This window comes from Saccopteryx leptura, chromosome 8 (genome assembly GCF_036850995.1).
Source record: "Saccopteryx leptura isolate mSacLep1 chromosome 8, mSacLep1_pri_phased_curated, whole genome shotgun sequence".
Classification (NCBI taxonomy): Eukaryota; Metazoa; Chordata; class Mammalia; order Chiroptera; family Emballonuridae; genus Saccopteryx; species Saccopteryx leptura.
The window spans coordinates 50,751,950-50,773,496 of NC_089510.1; the positions used below are offsets into that span (position 1 = coordinate 50,751,950).

The window sequence follows — 21,547 nt, forward strand, 5'->3', positions numbered from 1 at the left end:
ATGAGAATTCAAAACTGAAGTTCTGAAAATACTCAATGAGATGTGAGATGACACCAACAGGCAACTTAATGATCTCAGAAAACAAATTAATGAACAAAACAAATACCTCACCAAGGAGATTGAATCTTTAAAAACAGAAATGAAGAACTCAGTACATGAATTGAAGACTGAGGTAGCAAGCTTAGCTAACAGAACAAGCCAGATAGAGGAAAGAATCAGTAACATTGAAGACAGCAACCAGATCTGCTAGAGAGAAGAGGAAAGAGACTCAGGAATTTAAAAAACAGACAGCTCCACAAGAATTGTCTGACTACATCAGAAAGAGTGATATAAGAATAATGGGTATATCAGAAGAAGAAGAGAGGGAGAAGAAAATGTAGAGCCTATCAAACAAATAATAGATGAGAATTTCCCAAGCCTATGAAAAGAGTTTCTATATGGTACCAATCCTTCTTCCACTGTTTCCTTTAGTTTTGGTGCTCACATCATGGAAGGGTCCATGTTGTAAAAGAAGTCAAAAGCAGTCTTGAATATTGGAACCCTTCTGCCAGATTGTCTAGTGTCAGTTTGCATTCTGGCTCTGCTTCTATGTCTTCTTTATCTTCTGGCACTGGTTCAGAGCACTCATCTCCATCAAGTATCTTCTTCAAGACCCGTATCTTGAAACCTTTCACCCTCCACCGTTTTTGCCATATCCACAATCTCTTTTCATGGTTTCCTTGATAATGGCTTGTCATAAATCCTGTGAAGTTACGCAGAACATCTGGGCACAGTTTTCTCCAACAGGAATTTATTATTTCAGGTTTCATGGCTTTTATGGCTTTTCTATAACAACAATGGCATCTTCAATGGTATGATCCTTCCAGAATTGCATGATGTTTTTTCTATCAGAGTTCTCTCTCCCGCAGCACTGACAATCTTTTCCATAGAGTACCATGTGCAATGAACCTTATAGGTCCTTATGACCCCCGATTGAGAGTTTGAATTAGAGATGTTTGGGGGCAAGTAGACCACTTCAATGCCTTCAGTGCTAAACTCATGAGTTCCTGGGGGGCTAGGGGCATTGTCCAATATCAAAATAATTTTAAAATGCAGTTCCTTACTGGCAAGATATTTCCCAACTTCAGGGACAAAGCATTATTGAAACCAATCCAAAAAAAAGGGTTCTCACTATCCAGGCCTCTTTGTACAACCAAAAGATTGGCAGCTGGTGTTTATCTTTTCCCTTCAAGGTTCAGGGGTTACTAGCGCTACAGATAAGGGTGGTCCTGATCATAAACCTGACTACATTTGCACAAAAGAGTAGAGTTAGCCTATCCCTTCCCAGAATCTTAAATTCTGGTGTTCCCTTCTCTTTCTTACTAATTAATGTCCTTTGTGAAATTTTTTTCCAGAACAGGGCACTTTCATCTGCATGAAAAACCTCTTCAGGTAGATATTCTTTCTCCTCAATAGTTTTCTTAATGGCATCTGGGTCAGCAGAAGCTGCTTCTTATTATCATGACAACTTTTTCAAGCCAAAACTCTTTCTAAAATTATCAAATCATCTTTTGCTGGCTTTCAATTCTCCAGCTTTAGCTCCTTTCCCTTCCTTTTGCTTTAAGTTGTCAAGTAATGACTTTGCTTTTTCTTACATTATCTTAGAGTCTATAGTATGCCTTTCTTATAGCAATCTTGCACCCACATAAGAGCTGCATTTTTAATATAAAAAGGTAATTCACAAAAAGTGCTAGATTTTTGAACCAGCTGGCATAGTTGCAGAAAAGGCCTCACGAATTTCCTTTTCATTTTTTTACAATGGTCCTTATGCTGGGTTTATTTATCTTGAAAGGATGGGCAATCGCAGCTGCAGACATCAGACTACAGTATATCTCAAGCAATTCAGCTTTGTCTTATAATGTTAAAATTTTTCTCTGCTTCCTGGGAGCACTTCCAGCATCACTAGTGGAGCTTCGTAAGGGTCCTATGGTATAATAACAAGGTTTATAGTATTGCACTTAACACAGTGAAAAACGTGCAAGAAATGAAAGATCACTTTTCAATGTGATAATCAATTGCTGGAGAGACAAACTGCTCACTAGGAGATAATGTCACAAGGCATTTTAAATGCTTTTGCAACACTTGAGTTCACTACAACAGGTGGCTACGAAATTAGTACTACAGTAGTATGCTATGTACTATAGTTAATTTTAGACAGGTTTTTTTTTTTTCCCTCCTTCCCTCCCTTTTTTCTAGACAGTTTTTATTTAATACTATATCTTTACAATTGCTTATATTTCTCTCCACTGCAAATTGCTCCATGTATGGTCTGTGTTTGGAAATTTTGATCAATTTTAACTTTTTATAATAGATTTGAGTATATTTTAAGGTATTAAATGAACTAACAGACTGTTTTCTCTGGTATTTAAATGAACTAAGATCTAAATATATTTTACGCATTCATGACATACTGTTTTCTTAACTTTATAATAGTTCTACAAGTTACAAAGTTCGTCTGTGAGTTTTTTCAAATTGTTGCAAATTTCCAAAAAATTTTACAATATATTTATTGAAAATCTACATATAAATGGAACCATGCAGTTCAAGCCCATGTTGTTCAAGGATCAACTGTGTATATATGTGTGTATATATATATTTTTTAAATTTATTTATATATAGCATGATAAATTTTTAAATAAATTGAAAAGGTTAAATTCCTAATCTTTGAAACTATATATTCTTAATCATATCATTAGCACATATGATCATGGAAAGACCACTCTCTGGAAGAAATTATTTAATTCAGTGACTATTACAATCCTTGCAATTTTGACAACCTATGTATTTGATTTTTAAACACTTCTAGCTTTCTCAAAATACAATATGACAATTTCTAAAATTAATTTGATTTTGATATATGTATAAGAATAGCTCAATATCCCTTGAGATAAAAGGAGACACTAGAGTGACATAAAATTAGAGTACAAGTACAGTAGTCCCTCCTTACCTACAGTTTGGCTTTCCACTGTTTCAGTCGCCTGCAGTCAACTATGGTCTGAAAATGTTACATGAAAAATTCCAGAAATAAACAATTCCTAAGTTTTTAATTGCAGGCTGTTCTGAGCAGTGTGATGAAAACTCACACTGTCCCTCTCCATCTGTCCTGGATGTGAGTCGTCCCTTTGTCTGGCGTATCCACGCTGCATATACCACCTGCCCGTTAGTCACCTAGTGGTCATCTCAGTTATCAGACTGACGCTGGGTGTTGCAATGCTTGTGTTCAAGTCACCTTTATTTTACTTAATAATGACCTCAAAGCACAGGCCTGGTGATGGCAGTTAGGATATGCCAAAGAGGAGCCAGAAAGTGTTTCCTTGTTTCCTTTAAGTGAAAAGGTAAAAGTCCTCCACTTAATAAGGAAAGAAAAGAATTGTACAGTCATGCACTGAAAAATGACATTTCAGTTCAACAATGGAACAAACATATGATAGTGGTCCCATAAAATTGTAACAGAGCAGAAAAATTCCTGTCACCTAGTGACATTGTAGCACAATGTATTACTCACATCTTTGTAGTGATGCAGGTGTAAACAAACCTACTGCACTCTAGTCATATAAGAGTACAGCACCTACAATTATGTACAGTACTTAATACTTGATAGTGATAATAAACAACTATGCTACTGGTTATGTATTTATTATACTTTTTCCTTTTTTATTCTTTTTCTTTTTCTCCTTTGTTTTTTATACTATACTTTTTATTTTATTTATTTATTTTTAGCAAGATTGAGAGAGAGAGAGAAACAGGGAGACAGAGACAAGACAGGAAGATGAGAAGCATCAACTCACAGTTGCAGCATTTAAGTTGTTCATTGATTGATTTCTCATCTATGCCTTGACCAGGGGGCTCCAGCAGAGCCAGCGACCTTGGGCTCAAACCAGCGATCTTGGGCTTGACGCTAGTGACCTTCGGACTCAAGCCAGTGACCATGGGGTCATGTCAATGATACCACGCTCAAGCTCGATGAGCCCACACTTAAGCAGGTGACCTTGGGATTTCGAACCTGGGGTCCTCAGTGTCCTAGGTCGATGCTCTATGCACTGTGCAACCACCTGGTCAGGTACTTTTTTTTATTTTAGAACATACTCTCTCTACTTATAAAAAAGTTTACTATAAAATGGTATGCCATGTTACTCCAACAGCAGCCTCATACATCTTGTGTTTACTGCATCTCTTGATTGTGTCATTTTCTTTTGTGCTTGTTTTAGTCTCATGTTGTTTTATTCATTTAGTGTAACTCAAGTGTAAAGTGTTTATAAGTCTACTGAAGTGTACAGTAATATCCTAGACCTCCACTTTCACTCATCACTTACTTACTGACTCACCCAGAACAATTTCCAATGCTGCAAGCTCCATTCATGTTAAACTGTACCATTTTATATCTTTTATATTGTATTTTACTGTACCTTTTCTGTGTTTAGATATGTTTAGATATTGCCTATAGTGGTCAGTACAGTAAGTAATATGCTGTACAGGTTTTACAGCCTAGGAACAATAGGCTATACCATATAGCCTAGGTGTGTAATAACTGTATCGCCTAGGTTTGGGTAAGTGCACTCTATGATGTTTGCACAGTGACGAAATTGCCTAATGACACCTTCCCCAGAATATATCCCTATTATTAAGCAGCACATGACTGTATGCTGAGGTTGTCAAGAATTATGTTAAGGCCCTGGCCGGTTGGCTCAGTGGTAGAGCGTCGGCCTGGCGTGTGGAAGTCCCGGGTTCGATTCCCGGCCAGGGCACACAGGAGAGGCGCCCATCTGCTTCTCCACCCCTCCCCCTCTCCTTCCTCTCTGTCTCTCTCTTCCCCTCCCGCAGCTGAGGCTCCATTGGAGCAAAGGATGGCCCGGGCACTGGGGATGGCTCCATGGCCTCTGCCCCAGGCGCTAGAGTGGCTCTGGTCACAACAGAGCAATGCCCCGGATGGGCAGAGCATCGCCCCCTGGTGGGCGTGCCGGGTGGATCCCGGTTGAGCGCATGCAGGAGTCTGTCTGACTGTCTCCCCGTTTCCAGCTTCAGAAAAATACAAAAAAAAAAATTATGTTAAGAATAAATCTTCTGTCCTGGCTGGATAGCTCATTTGGAGCATCATCTGGAAGCAGAGGTTGCTGGTTCAATCCCTGCTCAGGGCACATACGGGAACAGATTTTCCTGTCTCTCTCTTGCTCTCTCCCTCCTCTCTCTCAAGTCAATAAAATCAATATTTAAAAAAAAGAATGAATCTTCTATCTGTGAAATTGTAAAAAAGGAAATAGCAAGTGCTAGTTTTGCTATCATACCTCAAACTGCAAAAGTTACGGACACAGTGTGTGTGGTAAGTGCTTAGTTAAAGATGAGAAAAGTATTAAATTTGTGGGTGAAAGACAAAAACAGAAAACGTGTACTGATGGACAGCAATGTGTAACACCAGAAAACATTGAGCCAGTACAAAGACTTCAGCAAGGGAGTCCTGAAACAAGTGGCATCAAGCTGTTTGCTGCAAGTCAAGTTTACCATACAGAGAAGTAAACCTACACACGTTTCTTTTACTCTTGCTTAAACTTAAACATACAATTTCTTAAAATGAGACCTAAGAGTATTAAGTGTGGTTAACAAGAAATCAAATGCACATAAATACAAAATGAAGAAATTGTGAGGACTTTTGCAGGGGGCTTCTTAATAACTGATTATAGATATGGATACCTGCATGATGAAACGCTACTCCCCATGGTACAGTTTTTTGTAATACAGAGTCCAATCCTGAAGGTGAATGTTTTAGCTGATCAATCACTTCTAGGAGGCCCTTTTGTTCCAGTGTCACTGGTGAAAGTTCCGATGATCTTCCCAATCCTGTCATACAAAAACATCCACACTGTTCACCTCTGCCTGGACCTCTGTAAGTGCTATCTGCCTAAGTCATCACAGAGCTAAACAGTAAGGTAATGATTCTAAAATGACTGCATATAGTAATCACCTTGACACCTTTATTTTAGTTTAAAGATTTTATATATTGATCTTCTTAGAGAGAGGAGAAAGGGAGAGAGAAAGTGATACAAGAGTCCAAAAGTGAGAAATTTGACTGGTAATAGTAGCTTTTTCATTGCAATGAATAGGAGATATTTAGGGATTGGGAAATAGTTCATCTGTTTGCTATTTCTCACTTAATGGCTCCCTGGACTTTACTTTGAAATGCAGAGTAAACTTGACCTTTGTAGGAAAGGGGGGGGGAGCTTACATTGGGGAGAGACCTGACAACTAGGGAAGTTTAAATCACAAGTTGTTTGTAAAAGCCTAGCCACAGAATTTACTGTGAAAAGTTAAAGCCTATAAATTAATTAGAAACTTAGTTCACCAATCTTAAATCTTTACTTTGTATCTTAAGAAAATAAGGAGAATTTTCACAAACCATTCAGAGGCAGAGAGTCCCAAAGGTGCCAGGTCCCAGCTGTTCTAGGGAGACACCTGTCTAAGGCTGCTTTGAAAATTTACCGAGGACATCAGATAGGACCATGCTGATTGGGCCTGTGTTACACCAGAAGAACTTTCATAGGAGGCATCCCTGCAACTAAACCCCTACCTCCTGCACATTGTTACATGACTAACTACACAGACTTTTTTTTTTGCCCCGTGCACCATTACTAATAGCCCCTGAACCCTATAAAAACTGTTGCCAGCACCTGGAGAGTGTTAAGGCAGTTCATTTGGACAGGAGTCCCCTGCCTTCTCAAGTTGCTGTAATTTGAATTAAATATGCTCTTACACCTACTCAGTTGCTGTCTCATGAAATTGGCAAAGAGAACAACAAACAACATAAATCCCAGCTTGTTCCAATAATAAAAGGTGGGGGGAGGAGCAGAAAGCATCAACTCATAGTTGCTTCACATATGTGCCTTAATCAGGAAACTGGGGTTTCGAACCTGCGATTTCAGCATTCCAGGTCCACACTCTATCCACTGCACCATCACAGGTGAGGCTTGACTCCTTTTAAAAGTTGATGACTGGCCTGATCCGTGGTGGCGCAGTAGATAAAGCGTCGACCTGGAAATGCTGAGGTCACCGGTTCGAAACCCTGGGCTTGCCTGGTCAAGGCACATATGGGAGTAGATGCTTCCAGCTCCTCTCCCTTTCTCTCTCTGTCTCTTCTCTCTCTCTCTCTCTCTCTCTCTCTCTCTCTCTCTCTCTCTCTCTCTGTCTCTCCCTCTCCTCTCTAAAATGAATTAAAAAAAATTGACGACTGGCTCTTACCCCTGGACATTGTAATGTAATAGCATACAACCTGAACACGAGGAGTTTTTAAATCTCCCCAGGTAATTCTAAAGTGCACCAAAGTTTAGGAAACACTGTAGTAGAGTGAGACCAAGCCCACAGGAGGAGACCAAAGAAACTAGCTGGAGAAGGGGATTATAGATAATGACTACCATGCAGAGCCTAAAAAGCAAAATCCTTGCTCAAAGTGTGTCCCCAACCAGCACTCTCAGTACTACACAGGAGCCTAATTCTGTGTGACAATAATTCTGTGTGACAATTTTTCTTGCCTCTTTGGCATCAATGTGGTAATTAACCATACATTACCTTCTATGTTTGCTTCTCTGTGTAACCTCCCCCAGCAAGACCTTAATTTTCTTCAGGAACTATTTTCTTTTCTTTTCTTTTCTTTCTTTCTTTCTTTCTTTTCTTTCTTTCTTTCTCTTTCTTTCTTTCCTTCCTTCCTTCTTTCTTTTTCTTTCTTTCTTTCTTTTCTTACTCTCTCTCTCTCTCTCTTTTTATTTTTAGAGAGAACAATAGGAAGGGAGACAGATGAGAAGCATAAACTCAGTTTCAGCACTTTCATTGTTCATTGATTGCTTTCTCATATGTGCCTTGACCAGGGGACTCCAGCCAAGCCAGTGACCCCTTGCTCAAGCCAGCAACCTTGGGCTTCAAGCCAGTGACCTTTGGGCTGAAGCCAGTGACCATGAGATCATACTGATCCCACACTCAAGCTGGCGACCCTGTGTTCAAGTTGGTGAGCCTGTGCTCAAGCTGGGGACCTCAGGGTTTCTAACCTGGGACCTCAGCATCCCAGGTCAATGCTCCATCCATTGCACCACCACCAGTCAGGCAGGAGCTATGTTTTCTTACAGAATTTCCTAGAGTTTTGGATTTTTAAACTAGTAATACTTCTCATAAAATATATTTTTACTTTTCAACTTTTTAGGTTAACTTTTCTTAAAATGTTGAGGACCCACAGAGGGTTGTCAATGTTTTCTTATGCTGGGGATAATTAAAAATTTTTTTACTTACCATTGATCGATATATTTATTTCAAAAGAAAAGTCACTTAAATACTAAAACAGTACTAGAAATAATTTCAGAATTTAAACTTCAGCTTTATGAAAAATATATAGCCTTGTCTTTTCTGGTGAAAATTTCATCATAGCCCCAAGCACTACGATTTGGGAACCACTGCTATAAATCAAAATAAAAGAACCCTAAGCAAAGAAAATAATAATTTTTCTGGATATTAAGGCATATAAGTTACCATGGTACAATATAAGGAATATAAGTTGGCAAAGTACAGAAAGTATCAACTAAGACAGAACTAGAAAAGACAATTTCATGTTAAACCAGAGCCTATCCAATATAAACTTCAGGAAAAGTTCACTTGTTGGAACTTAGCTTGAGATATCCATTACCTAGCTTCACGATGCCATGGCATAATGAAATCATAAAATAGCCTAATATCCTGTGACCAGAACTGGTCTCTGTCTTCCCTCCACTTATTTTGTAACTCAAGGGACCACAGGCTAATAAAATCAGCAAAAATACAGTGGGGGCAAAAGTAGGTTTACAGTTGTAAGTATTGATATATAAAACAAGAATTTATTCTTGTATTATTATTTATTGATTATTGTATTATTTTCCATACAAACAATTCTAAACCTACTTTTGCCCCAGCCTGTATATACTAATGGTTATAGCCATACACTCAACAATAAATAAAGGAACAAACTGATAAATGTAACAATCTGGATGACTCTTAAAAATATGCTGAGGCCCTGGCCAGTTGGCTCAGTGGTAGAGCATCGGCCTGGCGTGCAGGAGTCCAAGGTTCGATTCCTGGCCAGGGCACACAGGAGAGGTGCCCATCTGCTTCTCCACCCCTCCCCCTCTCCTTCCTCTCTGTCTCTCTCTTCCCCTCCCGCAGCCGAGGCTCCATTGGAGCAGAGTTGGCCCAGGCACTGGGGATGGCTCTATGGCCTCTGCCTCAGGTGCTAGAATGGCTCTGGTCACAACAGAGCAACGCCTGGGATGGGCAGAGCATCGCCCCCTGGTCGGCATGCCGGGTGGATCCTGGTCGGGCGCATGCAGGAGTCTGTCTGACTGCCTCCCCGTTTCCAACTTCAGAAAAAATACAAAAAAAATAAAAATATGCTGAGTGAAATAAGACAGAAACAAAAGATACATACATCTTTATTATATGCGGCTTAAGTGTCTGTTTGTCGCCAATAGCTTATTGGTTGCTTGCATAACTGTACTAGCCAATGGGGTGAAGTTGCCACTGCTGAACGCAAATTGAGCGAGTCAGGGGGGAAGGTGAACATTTGTTTGCATTGGCAATCATCTGCTTTTGAAACAATTTAAGGCTGAACGCAAATTGAGCATGTCAGGGAGAAGGTGAACATTTGTTTGCATTGGCAATCATCCAGCCTGGAAACATCAGTGAAATTAGTGAAAGGGCAATATTGTGTCCTAAAAATTCTGATGTCGCCTTCTGGCATGCCACCTCACAAATTGAGGTTAAAGATTGGAGCAATTATTATGCTGTTAAGAAATCTTAACACCAGAAGGGGTCTTTGCAATGGTACAAGACTAGAGGTTCTCCAATTGAAAAATAATGTCATAATAGCTAAGTCTTTGGCTCCTCTAAAGGTGAAATACATGTCATTCCAAGAATTGATTTGGCTCCATCTCAAACAGGGTTGCTGTTTCAATTGAGACGTAGACAATTTCCTATAAAACATGCCTTTGCTATGACTGACCATCAATAAGTCTCAGGGCCAAACACTTAAGCGTGTTGGCATTTTTTTACCTGAGCCTGCATTTGGACACAGTCAACTTTATGTTGCCTGTTCAAGAGTTCGTGAAAGAACGGACGTAAAATTAAAAATAATTGATGGTCCTCTGCAAGGCGAGCTTAAAAATGATGGAAAGATCTACACAAGAAATGTTGTGTACGAAGAGATCTTTGACATGTGAATTAACATTTTATTATTTAAATCACCTTTATTTATTGAGCTAAGGTGGCTCTTAAGAAATGTACCGCCAGTGGTTTCCTTCATTGCACTCTACTTTAAGCAATTAAGCAAGTAGAAGGGGGAAACCCCATGGGGCACTAAGCAAAGGGGCGTCCTCGCCAGCTGCCCTGGGTAATTCAGTTTGAATTAGCAGACACCTTTGCACAAATCATTTTAATTACAATTTATAATATCTAGAACAGCGGTCATTTCGTATGACCGCCGGGCTTTCTAGTACTATATAACTTCATTTATATGAAATTCTTGTAAAAGGCACAACAAATCTAGAATAACAGAAAGCAAATCAGAAACAAAAGATACATACACATTATATGACTTCATTTATATGAAATTCTTATAAAAGGCACAACTGATCTAGAATTACAGAAAGCAAATCAGTGGTTTCCTGGGGGTGGGGATAGAAGAAAATAGCAGAAAAGCAAAAGAGAACATTTCAGGTTGACAGGGTGTTCTATATGTTGATTATAGTGGGTGTTAAATCAGTGTATACATTTGTTAAAACTGATTAAATTATATACTCAAATGGGTACATATTATTGTATATATATTATACCTCAATAAAGCTTATTTCTAAATAAATATATATACAAACACATGTCTGTATACATATATATGTATGTGTATGTGTGATTCTATTTAGAGTTAGAGCCTGGAAATATAAAGAAAGATATGGCTACTTGTCCCAGAAAAATGTGTATGTGTGAAGTTTTATATATAATTTAAGGGCTTCAAAGATTAACCTCCCAAAGCCCATCGATCCAAGATGAAGGACCTGAGTAAATGCCTGTATACATCCAGTTTCCTAAAATCTGAATATCCGACTGTGTGCACACCTTGTCTATAATGAGGACAGGAAGAGGACTATTCACAAAAGCATCGTTTTGTAAGGAGTGCTTGGGAAGCAGATGTGGGCAATGAGGAAAGAGAGCCATGCTTTGTTAATATAATCCTTAACATTACTTTCAGCAAATGTATTAAGTATGGTGGTTTTTATTTCTATCAGTAACTTACCTTCAGCTTGATGGTGTAGATTGTAAAACTCATGGGCAATGATATCTGCCAACTTCTCACACCATTTCTTCGATGGACAGAAAAGTAATACTGAATGGTTATCACGAATGGTCTCATAGCATAAACTAACAACATGGTCCTCATCTCCCTGAGAAAGGAAAATAGATAGCCACTTTAGTGGTACTTTCAAAACGTTTTCATAGTAAAGTCACTCATTTGTTTCACAGAGAAATTTCTTTCAACTCAAAGGCAAAATAAAAATGAGTTACCAAGTCAGTAACAAAACAATGAAAAAACAAAACAAGAAGAAAAAAAGAAAAAACCTCCTTATGATAAAAGGTGAAAGGAAATATTTTCAATTCACTTAACTAATATTTACTGACCTCCAATCCTTAGACAATGGGGATAGAATAATGAGCACAAGAAAGTCAAAGTCCTATCTTCAAGGAGTTTAGGTCTCACTGGGTAAACATATTAAAGTCCTAAAAAATCTGTAAAATACAGTCGTAAAATATACTATAAAAAGAGAGTTGTATGGTGTTCTGAGGCCTCATATTTGACATAAATTAGACAGAAAATTCTGAAAGAAAGTTTCCCTGAGAAAATGGTGACTTAGCTGAGATGTGAAGGAGAGGAGACATTATGTCAATGAAAGGTAACTGAGGGACAGAAGAAACATTTCATCCAGAATAAACAGCATATGTGAAGTCCCAGTGAGTTCTCAAAACTAGAAGGTCAGTGTGTGCAACTGGATTAATTAATTCATCCATCCATTCACTCACTAAACAAACATTTACTGTGTGCTCAATACTGTTCTTTGCACTGGGAATGGAGAACCAAGCAGGAAAAAAGCTCTGCTCTCAGAGTGTTTCTACTCCAATAAGAAGAGATAGAAAATAACAAAAACAAGATAGGTAAAACACACAGTATGTTTGATTTTGAAAAGTGCGAAGGAGAAAAATAAAACGGGAAAACAGGGACCAGGAAGAAAACACTGGAATTTAGATAAGGTAGCTAGGGAGGGTCTAAGAAAGTGACACTTGACTAAAGGTCCAAGGGTGAAGAGTAAACTATTCTGATGCCTATACTAAAGCATTCCAGACAGAGAACCTGTGGTGGGAGATTCTTAACATTTTATTGAACAGCAAAGAGACTGTAGAGAGTCAGATGAGATCTAGTAGATGAGGTCAGAGCCCTAGGAGGGTAAGAGCAGATCAAGTGGGCCTTGTGGGCTACTATAAAGAAATTGCTTTCTTTCTAAATGAAACAGGACACCAACATAAGTTTTTCAGCAGAATGGTTACATGCTCTGATGTTCATTTTAAATAGATCACTAGCTCCTGATTTAAGCATAGATGGAAGGGGACCAGGCAGAAGAAGAGAGAGCAACTAAGGAGGTTTTTTCAGGTAGGAGCTGAAAGTGATTCAAAAAAGGTAGAGGGGCCCTGGCCAGTTGGCTTAGTGGTAGAGCGTCGGCCTGGCGTGCGGAGGTCCCGGGTTCGATTCCCGGCCAGGGCACACAGGAGAGGCGCCCATCTGCTTCTCCACCCCTCCCCCTCTCCTTCCTCTCTTCCCCTCCCACAGCCGAGGCTCCATTGGAACAAAAGATGGCCCGGGCGCTGGGGATGGCTCCTTGGCCTCTGCCTCAGGCGCTAGAGTGGCTCTGGTAGCGACAGAGTGATGCCCCGGATGGGCAGAGCATCGCCCCCTGGTGGGTGTGCCGGGTGGATCCTGGTTGGGCGCATGCGGGAGTCTGTCTGACTGCCTCCCCGTTTCCAGCTTCAGGAAAAAAAAAAAAAAAAGGTAGAAGCATGGGCATGGTAATAAAAGAAAAAGATTAACAGAAGAGTAAATAAATGCTTCCATAAATAACTATTGAGGTAACCAAGGAAAAGTCAAATGAGATTTGGAGTACAAAGCAAAGCAACTGAGTAAGATTCCACACCAGGTGTACAGAGCTACAAATGAACAGCTCTGAAGGTACTGAAGGATGACTTTAGTCCAGCTCTAAACTTACCCTTGGCTGGTTCAGTACAAAGAGACAGCTCTGCATAAAAATAGAAGATATCTCACTTCATAGATTGTGAGTCAGTTCTTTAACCTCAGGATTGAATAATTAGGCTTGGAAAAATACTCTGAGGGAATTGATCATTTTCCAAGCATTTTTCAGATGCTAGAAAATTTTTAAACATTTCATTCTTACAACTATACTAAAGATTAGTATTATATCTCATTTTATATACAAAGACACTACATTCAGAGAGCTTTTGTGATTCAACTAATATCACACCCATATCAACTATCTATTAAATATCAGAGGTAGGTCTAACTCTAAAAATGATATTTTTTCCCACTCTACTATATATTAAACCTAAGTTTAATTTTCCACATTAATGTTTAGTATAAAATAAGCCATAAGAAAATCTTCTCCAAGTTAAAAAGAAAAATCTATAAAATTAGCTATTATTTTGTATTACTTATAGAAAATGATAGTTATTTAAATTGATGAAACAACTGTATATCCTCTCTCACCATCACCAATTCTTTAAAATGAAAGCAACTAGTTTAATATTAATATGATTCAAATGATTATGCAATGCATATTCAACTACTTTGCAACCCCTAACTTACATAACTCAAAAACTATTAACAATTTGCTAGAAAACGCAATCAAACACCAAGTACTGGAAGTAGTGAGGTAAAAATACTGACTTACTTTCACTTGTAGCAGGGGTTGAAATTCCCTCACAAGCTTCATTGAAGAGTCATATATGGAATTTCCGATTTTTACTGACTCCAACAGTGGTACCGGACGAAAGTCGGTGTGGTAGAGTTCAGCATCCAACCAAGAAGCCACAAGCTCCAAATTAGGGAGAGTAGCACTCATGCCTACAATCTGCACAGTATTAGACAGAGGACTGGCCAAATCTGCTTGGCTGGGAAAAACAAATGAAAATGCTGTTAAAAAATACATAGTATTAATTATAAATAGTACTGCTAACAACATTCTTGGTCATGTTCTTTGGTACATACATGCATACAGCTCTTTAGGGTTTATACATAGGAGTAAAATTACTGGGCCTTAGATGATCTTCAATTTCCTTAGCTAATGTCAAACTATTTTCCAAAGAGAGTGTACCAAAATGTTATCACTTTGGAGAGTATGTGGGAATATCTCTTTGAAGAGGTCATTTATATTCCCTTGATTGCTAGTGACATTAAGCACCATTTGGATGCCCTCTTCTACATGCCTGCCCAAGTTCCTTACCCATTGACATTGGGTTGGCTTTTTTCTTACCGATTTGTAGAATTTTTGTACCAGAAAAAAAAAAAGAACACCATGACTTTCAAACCTAGACAATCTCTGAAATAATTGTAAGGTATTTTCAGAAATGCAAATTTTCAAAAACTTTATACCCATAATAGCCTATACACTGAAATAAAGTAAAACTTGCTAAAAAATATCCCCACCAAAATGAGGAAATAAATCAAGAGAAAAGCATGTGATCCTAGAAAAAGGAAGTTCTGACTCAAGCAAAAAGTTATGGGAATGAAAGATAATGATAGAGATCCCAAGATAACTACTATACAGCACATATATTGATTAACCACTTGTCTAGATTGGAACAACTCAAAGGCTTTAGGAGAAACTTCTTCAAGAAGATGACTTTGGCTTGACTTCAGATGGTGAACACACACTACAGCAGGGGTCCCCAAACTACGGCCCCGCGGGCCACATGCAGCCCCCTGAGGCCATTTATCCGGCCCCCACCGCACTTACGGAAGGGGCACCTCTTTCATTGGTGGTCAGTGAGAGGAGCATAGTTCCCATTGAAATACTGGTCAGTTTGTTGATTTAAATTTACTTGTTCTTTATTTTAAATGTTATATTTGTTCCCGTTTTGTTTTTTTACTTTAAAATAAGATATGTGCAGTGTGCATAGGGATTTGTTCATAGTTTTTTTTATAGTCCGGCCCTCCAATGGTCTGAGGGACAGTGAACTGGCCCCCTGTGTAAAAAGTTTGGGGACCCCTGCACTACAGTGTACAGATGATGTGTTGTAGAATTGTGTATCTAAAAGCTGTATAGTTTTGTTCACCAGTGTCACCCCAATAAATTCAATAAAAAGGGAAAAAAGATAAATTTAGTAGAATAGCAAATGCGTGGGCACATATTAGGTAGAGATTTACACAAGTGGGGAAGAAGCTGGGTATAAATCAGTGACAAGTACATAGGAAACAAAGCCATTAAACACGAAAGTTTTAGAGAAAACAGAAAGTTATTTAGAAAGGAAAAGTAATCATAATATACATGGCATATCTGATAATGGCATTTATGTAGTCATAATAGTGTAACTAAATACGGATCAAAGCAAAATTATGGCATAACTATATTTGAAGAATGGGAAGATGATGAGGAAATAGAGACCAGGTAGGATGACGAAGATTGGGTGGGGAGAGTAAATAATATAAATACAGCTAGATCTTCACTTTCCATAGTAAAATTTCAATGTATAATGTTAAAATTAAAATTGTAAGCAGCTGTATTTAGAGATACCACTGTAAATAACATGCTTATAAAGCTATTAAGAGTTGAAATGGATTGCCTCTCAGAAGTGGGGGATAAAGAAATGTTATTTTTCAAAATTAGCCTCGACTGCTTAAGTCAGATGTGTGAGTAACTGGCAAATACATAAAATAGATCTTAAAAACTCTATCATAAAAGTGGTCAGTAGGCCCTGGCCAGCTGGCTCGTGATACAGTGTTGACCCAGAGTGCGGAAGTCTTGGGTTCAATTCCCAGTCTGGGCACACAGGAGAAGTGACCATCTGCTTCTCCTCACCCTTCCCATTCTCTCTCTCTCTTTCTCTCTCTTTCTTTCTCTCTCTCTCTTCCCCTCCCACAGTCATGGCTCTATTAATTCAAGCATGTAGGCCCCAGGCACTGAGAATGGCTCCATAAAAGCCTCAGCCTCAGGCACTAAAAATAGCTCAGTTGTGAGCAGCCCCAGACTGGCAGAGCATCTGTCACAGATGGGGGTTGCTGAGTGGATCCCAATCAGGGCGCATGCAGGAGTCCATCTCTGTATCGCACATTTTCACTTAAAAAAAAATGGTCAGCAATCAGAAATTTAACAATTTAAGAATGTTTACAAAATAATCTAAAATCCCTCTCAGCCTTAAAAAGTTGTTTTGGAGCCTAACCAGGCAATAGCACAGTGTCAGCCTGGGACGTTGAGGACCCAGGTTTGAAACCCCAAGGTCACTGGCTTGAGCATGGGGTCACCAGCTTGAGCATGGGGTCACAGACATGACCCCATGGTTGCTGACTTTAGCCCAAGGTCGCTGGCTTGTGCAAGAAGTCACTAGGTCAGCTGCAGCCCCCCAATCAAAAACTAAGATGCGCCTGATCAGGCAGTGGCGCAGTGGATAGAGCGTCAGACTGGGATGCCGAGGTCCCAGGTTCGAGACCCCGAGGTCACCAGCTTGATCACGGGCTCATCTGGTTTGAGCAAAAGCTCACCAGCTTGGACCCAAGGTCACTGGCTTGAGCAAGGGGTTACTAGGTCTGCTGAAGGCCCACAGTCAAGGCACATATGAGAAAGCAATCAATGATCAACCTCTAAGGTGTCTCAACAAAAAACTGATAATTGATGCTTCTCATCTCTCTCCATTCCTGTCTGTCTATCCCTATCTGTCCCTCTCTCTGACTCTCCTGCTGTCTCTGAAAAAAAAAAAAAAAGGTCCTGGAAGCCAATTACAGTCATTAACAAAAATAGGAAAGGTACTATTTTCCTAATAAATAGCTCTATTTAATGGAGGATTAGGGACATATGCCTAATAACTAAAAAAAAAAAAAAAAGATGCTATAAGTTGATGCTTCTCATCTCTCTCCCTTCCTGTCTCTCCCTGTCTGTTCCTCTTTCTATCTCCCCCTAAAAAAAAAAAAAAAGTTGTTTTGGAACAAAAATGTATATGAGTTTGTACCAAATACTATTCTCCTTTAATTTATGTAACTCATACTTGTTATTCACTTTTTCAGACATTCAACATTGTTTAGACTCTCAGAAATGTAGTTATTTCAGGTACTCACCGAGATGCTGACTTCTGAGTAATATAGCAAATCTTGGTCAGCAAAAGTTCCAGCAGATAGCCTCGGTGAGAGTCTCCCAGCATATGCAGTTCATCCACAACCACAATTCCTGAGGAGATTTTCCAGATACTAGTTTTTACAGAATTTCAAAAATCCAAGAAGAATTTCAAAGACTCAATATCTTATATCTTTTACAGTCAGTAGTTATTAAAACATATCGCAGGTCATGCAAATATCTAACTACAAAACAAAAATCAGATTCCACATAATGCGCAATTCTTTTCCAACACAGTTTGGGTTTCATAAGTGATCCTGGCTACAATGTATTCTGGATCTAAAAAGCAATGATTAGCTAAACTTAGGGCTAACTCAGGGAAAACTGCCTTAATTACTCTGATAATTTTTAATTGATAACCTTGTAAAAATATATGCATAATGAAGTATCAGAGACATCTATGACAGTTATCCAGTATAATACTTTCCTATGGAAAAAACAACCAGGGCAGCCATACTCATGTTAGAAAGTTGCTTAGAAAAACAGAATATCAGGAATAAAAAATTATTTTAAGGGATGTTTTTGTTTGATTATGTTAAGTTAGTGAGTCACTCGACTACAAAACATAAATATGATCATAATTCCCCTCTGCTTGGAGAAGCAAACCAGTCTATGTACTTGGAATAATGCTGAAGAATTACTGAGATTTTAGTAACAACTAATGCCTCCTTCAGTTAAACATTTTCAGAAACATCATAGTTTCTGCATGTACTAGTGTCCGCCCAACAAATCCTCCCCACCAAGATCAAGATCTTTCAGGCCATTTCCTAATGACACACGGTGCTTATACTATATGATGAGTTATTTTAGTATTTATTCATTCATCCAAAAAAATTTACCCTACCTAATATGCCAGGCCCTGTGCTAGGTATATGAGCTATAACACTTAATAAGATTCTATTGTAATTCTCAAGATAGAGTCCAGTGCAGTGACAATAATATAATTCTGATACAAATTGATAAATGTGATTTTGCTCTCCAAGCTTTATAGAGTAAAGCCTGTTATCATATTAATCTCTGATTTCACTCCCTACCTCTACTCTGCCACAACTTTATCTTTTAAGTTCACCAGGATCTCAATAAGTAGCTAACTGATATTCTTGCTGCTACAACCATTCTCTCCTGGTGCTACAGGGGCCTTTCCTAAATGGTTTATGAAAAAAAAAAAAAAAAAGCATTAAGGTAGAAAAAAATCTTCCTAGAGCCCCAAACTCAAATACAATAATCAGTTTCTGTAGCTCCCTACCATTTCCCTGCTAAAAAGTAGCCCCTGGCTACAGGCCTAATCTAGACAGCATAGCACCAGAAGATGATAGTCAATACACATGTACACTAATTGCAGAGATGGCAGATCCGACCCCAGCATGCTTCCTTCTATTTCTGGTAAAGTTTAGATAAGAAAAAAGCAATGAGAAATGACTCGAGGGCTCAAGAATATCCTCTATGGTTCATAAAGGGCAAAAATATAAGGAAGTCTAGTCAGTAACAGAAGCAGGACACAAAACTTCCCCCCCCACACACAGAGTTCTTAACGTCGCAGACGTCGATACCTCCAAAAGTAGATGATAGACAATAGAACATGGGGAAACAGAGATCACAACAGTTCCACTCCATTCCATCAAAAGAAAGCAATAAAAAGTATTTGCTTATTTCCTAATTTTCTTACCTAATAGATCCATCTTATTTTCTTCTATGAGGCGATTGATCAGACCATTGGCTCTCTCAATTGTGCAGACAGCAATATCCAAGGAAGAGAAACGCCCTTTTGGAGAGGTGCTGCCCATATAACCATCTACTTTTATTCCCACTTCCTGAAACAGACTCTGAATTGAGTCAAATGGAACAATACAGGTAAAAATATTTGATGGTCATGAATTGTAAGTCGGTTCTACCCTGGAACATAGACATATGTACCTAAAGACATTTATCAGATTACTGTTAGTTGCTCCTGGACAGGACACACTGGCTCTTTCTAGAATCATATACTAGAAGTTTAGAATTGATGAAACTCAGTACAGAAATTTTTTTTTTCTGTTCAGATAGAGTCAAATAAAATTAAGTGTGCCGTTTTCATGACAGCATTTTATCATCAAAGCAATTCTAAGAGTTATTTATAGAAATTGAAATTGGAGAAAAACCACCTAAGCACTAACACTACTTGAGCACTGATATTTTTAATCTAACAAACAAGAAACTAGCTCTTTCTTTAATGCTAATGTAATACTTTAAGAAATAAATTTATACTTCATGAGGAAAATATTCTCATTATCCAACTTATTTTTATATAACAAAAGAAAAGTTTTCAAAAGTCACATGCAGGAAATTTAATGTTAATTTTTTTTTTTTTTTTTAGTTTAACTTTAACTAACATACCTTCTCAATAAAAAAGATCCTTTCATCATTTTGTTACTTTGGTCTAAGTTGAGAGGATGTTACCAAGTAGGACCAGCTTTGTTGTCTATTTGGCCTCTGAAATAACTGTTAAAAAGATTTATAGAACCACAGAACTTTAGAGCTTTTCATTCAGTAAAATATTTCCGAGTGTTTGTTGAGTTAACCCACAGCACTGGGGTTAACATCCTTATTTTACCAATGAAAAAACCTGAGGCCCAACAAATTATGTGCCTGGCCTGAACACATAATCTTTTTTAATTTTTATTAATTTTAGTTTATTGTGTTTACATGGATTCAAGTGTCCCACTGACCATAACACCCTCACCACCCCACCCCTGTGTCCCTATTTATACCCCCTTTGCCCCCCTCCCCTCTGGGATTTGCTGTCCTGTTATCTGTATCTCTGTAATGTATATAATTTCACTAATCCCTTCACCTTTTCTGATCCCATCCCCTCATTCTCCATGAACACATAACTAATGGCAAAATGGACTAGAACCCAGATTTTTTGAACTACCAGTACAATAATCTTGCCATTCCAACAGCACATTTTTTTCACAGCAGAAATCACAATAAATTTATTCCATTCCATGAAACACTCTATTTGTAAAAATGCCTTAAACCAGTGGTCCTCAACTTTTTTGGGGCCACGGACCGGTTTAATGTCAGAAAATATTTTCACAGACCGGCCTTTAGGGTGGGACGGATAAATGCACAAAATAAAATTATGTGACCGGCGTAAAAACTGTGGTATTTTTAAATATAATTGTCAAACTTACGAGACAAGTGTCAAGAGTGAGTCTTAGCCTGACCAGGCGGTGGCGCAGTGGATAGAGCACTGGACTGGGATGCAGAGGACCCAGGTTCAAGACCCCGAGGTCGCCAGATTGAGTGCGGGCTCATCTGGTTTGAGCAAAAAAAGCCCACCAGCTTGAACCCAAGGTTGCTGGCTCCAGCAAGGGGTTACTCAGTCTGCTGAAGGCCCGTGGTCAAGGCACATACGAGAAAGCAATCAATGAACAACTAAGGTGTTGCAACGCGCAATGAAAAACTAATAATTGATGCTTTACATCTCTCTCCATTCCTGTCTGTCTGTCCCTGTCTATCCCTCTCTCTCTCTGAAAAAGAAAAAGAAAAAAAAAAAAGAGTGAGTCTTAGACGATATAACAGAGGGAATCTGGTCATTTTTTAAAAATAAAACATCGTTCAGACTTAAATATAAATAAAACGGAAATAGTGTAAGTTATTTATTCTTTCTCTGCGGACCAGTACCAAATGGCCCACGGGCCAGTACCGGTCCGCGGCCTGGGGGTTGGGGACCACTGCCTTAAACCACAGTGAGCACCATACAAATGAAAAATGTTTTTCATTTCTGCAGAACAGAGAAACCACAGACCTGGAGGTCCACATAAGCCTAATGGATCTTGTGTTTTATCCCCTGAATGTTCCCAACAGCCCTCAGTTAGGATGGGGTATGTTTCTTTAAACCAGGGGTCAGAAACCTTTTTGGCTGAGAGAGCCATGAACGCCACGTATTTTAAAATGTAATTCCATGAGAGCCATACAACGACCTGTGTACGTAAACGCATTATCCAATAAAAATTTGGTGTTGTTCCAGAGGACAGCTGTGATTGGTTCCAGCCACCCGCAACCATAAACATGAGTGGTAGGAAATG

At 38.8% G+C, this 21,547-nt stretch overlaps 1 protein-coding gene across 2 annotated transcripts in view; it reads right to left on the reverse strand.

The window, feature by feature from the left end:
• POLQ (DNA polymerase theta) overlaps window positions 1-21,547 on the reverse strand; it is a 134,040-nt gene that overhangs the window by 107,485 nt on the left and 5,008 nt on the right. The window contains exons 1-6 of one of the 2 annotated variants that reach the window (XM_066347919.1): window positions 19,851-19,913; window positions 19,144-19,300; window positions 17,423-17,531; window positions 14,046-14,265; window positions 11,330-11,477; window positions 5,725-5,871 (exon numbers count right to left, since the gene is read on the reverse strand). In XM_066347919.1, coding sequence (XP_066204016.1) covers window positions 5,725-5,871; window positions 11,330-11,477; window positions 14,046-14,265; window positions 17,423-17,531; window positions 19,144-19,261 — 742 coding nt within the window. In that variant the 5' untranslated portion in view covers window positions 19,262-19,300; window positions 19,851-19,913. Of the gene's footprint in view, window positions 1-5,724; window positions 5,872-11,329; window positions 11,478-14,045; window positions 14,266-17,422; window positions 17,532-19,143; window positions 19,301-19,850; window positions 19,914-21,547 lie in introns of those variants that run through there. The other variant, XM_066347918.1, reaches the window with a different exon arrangement.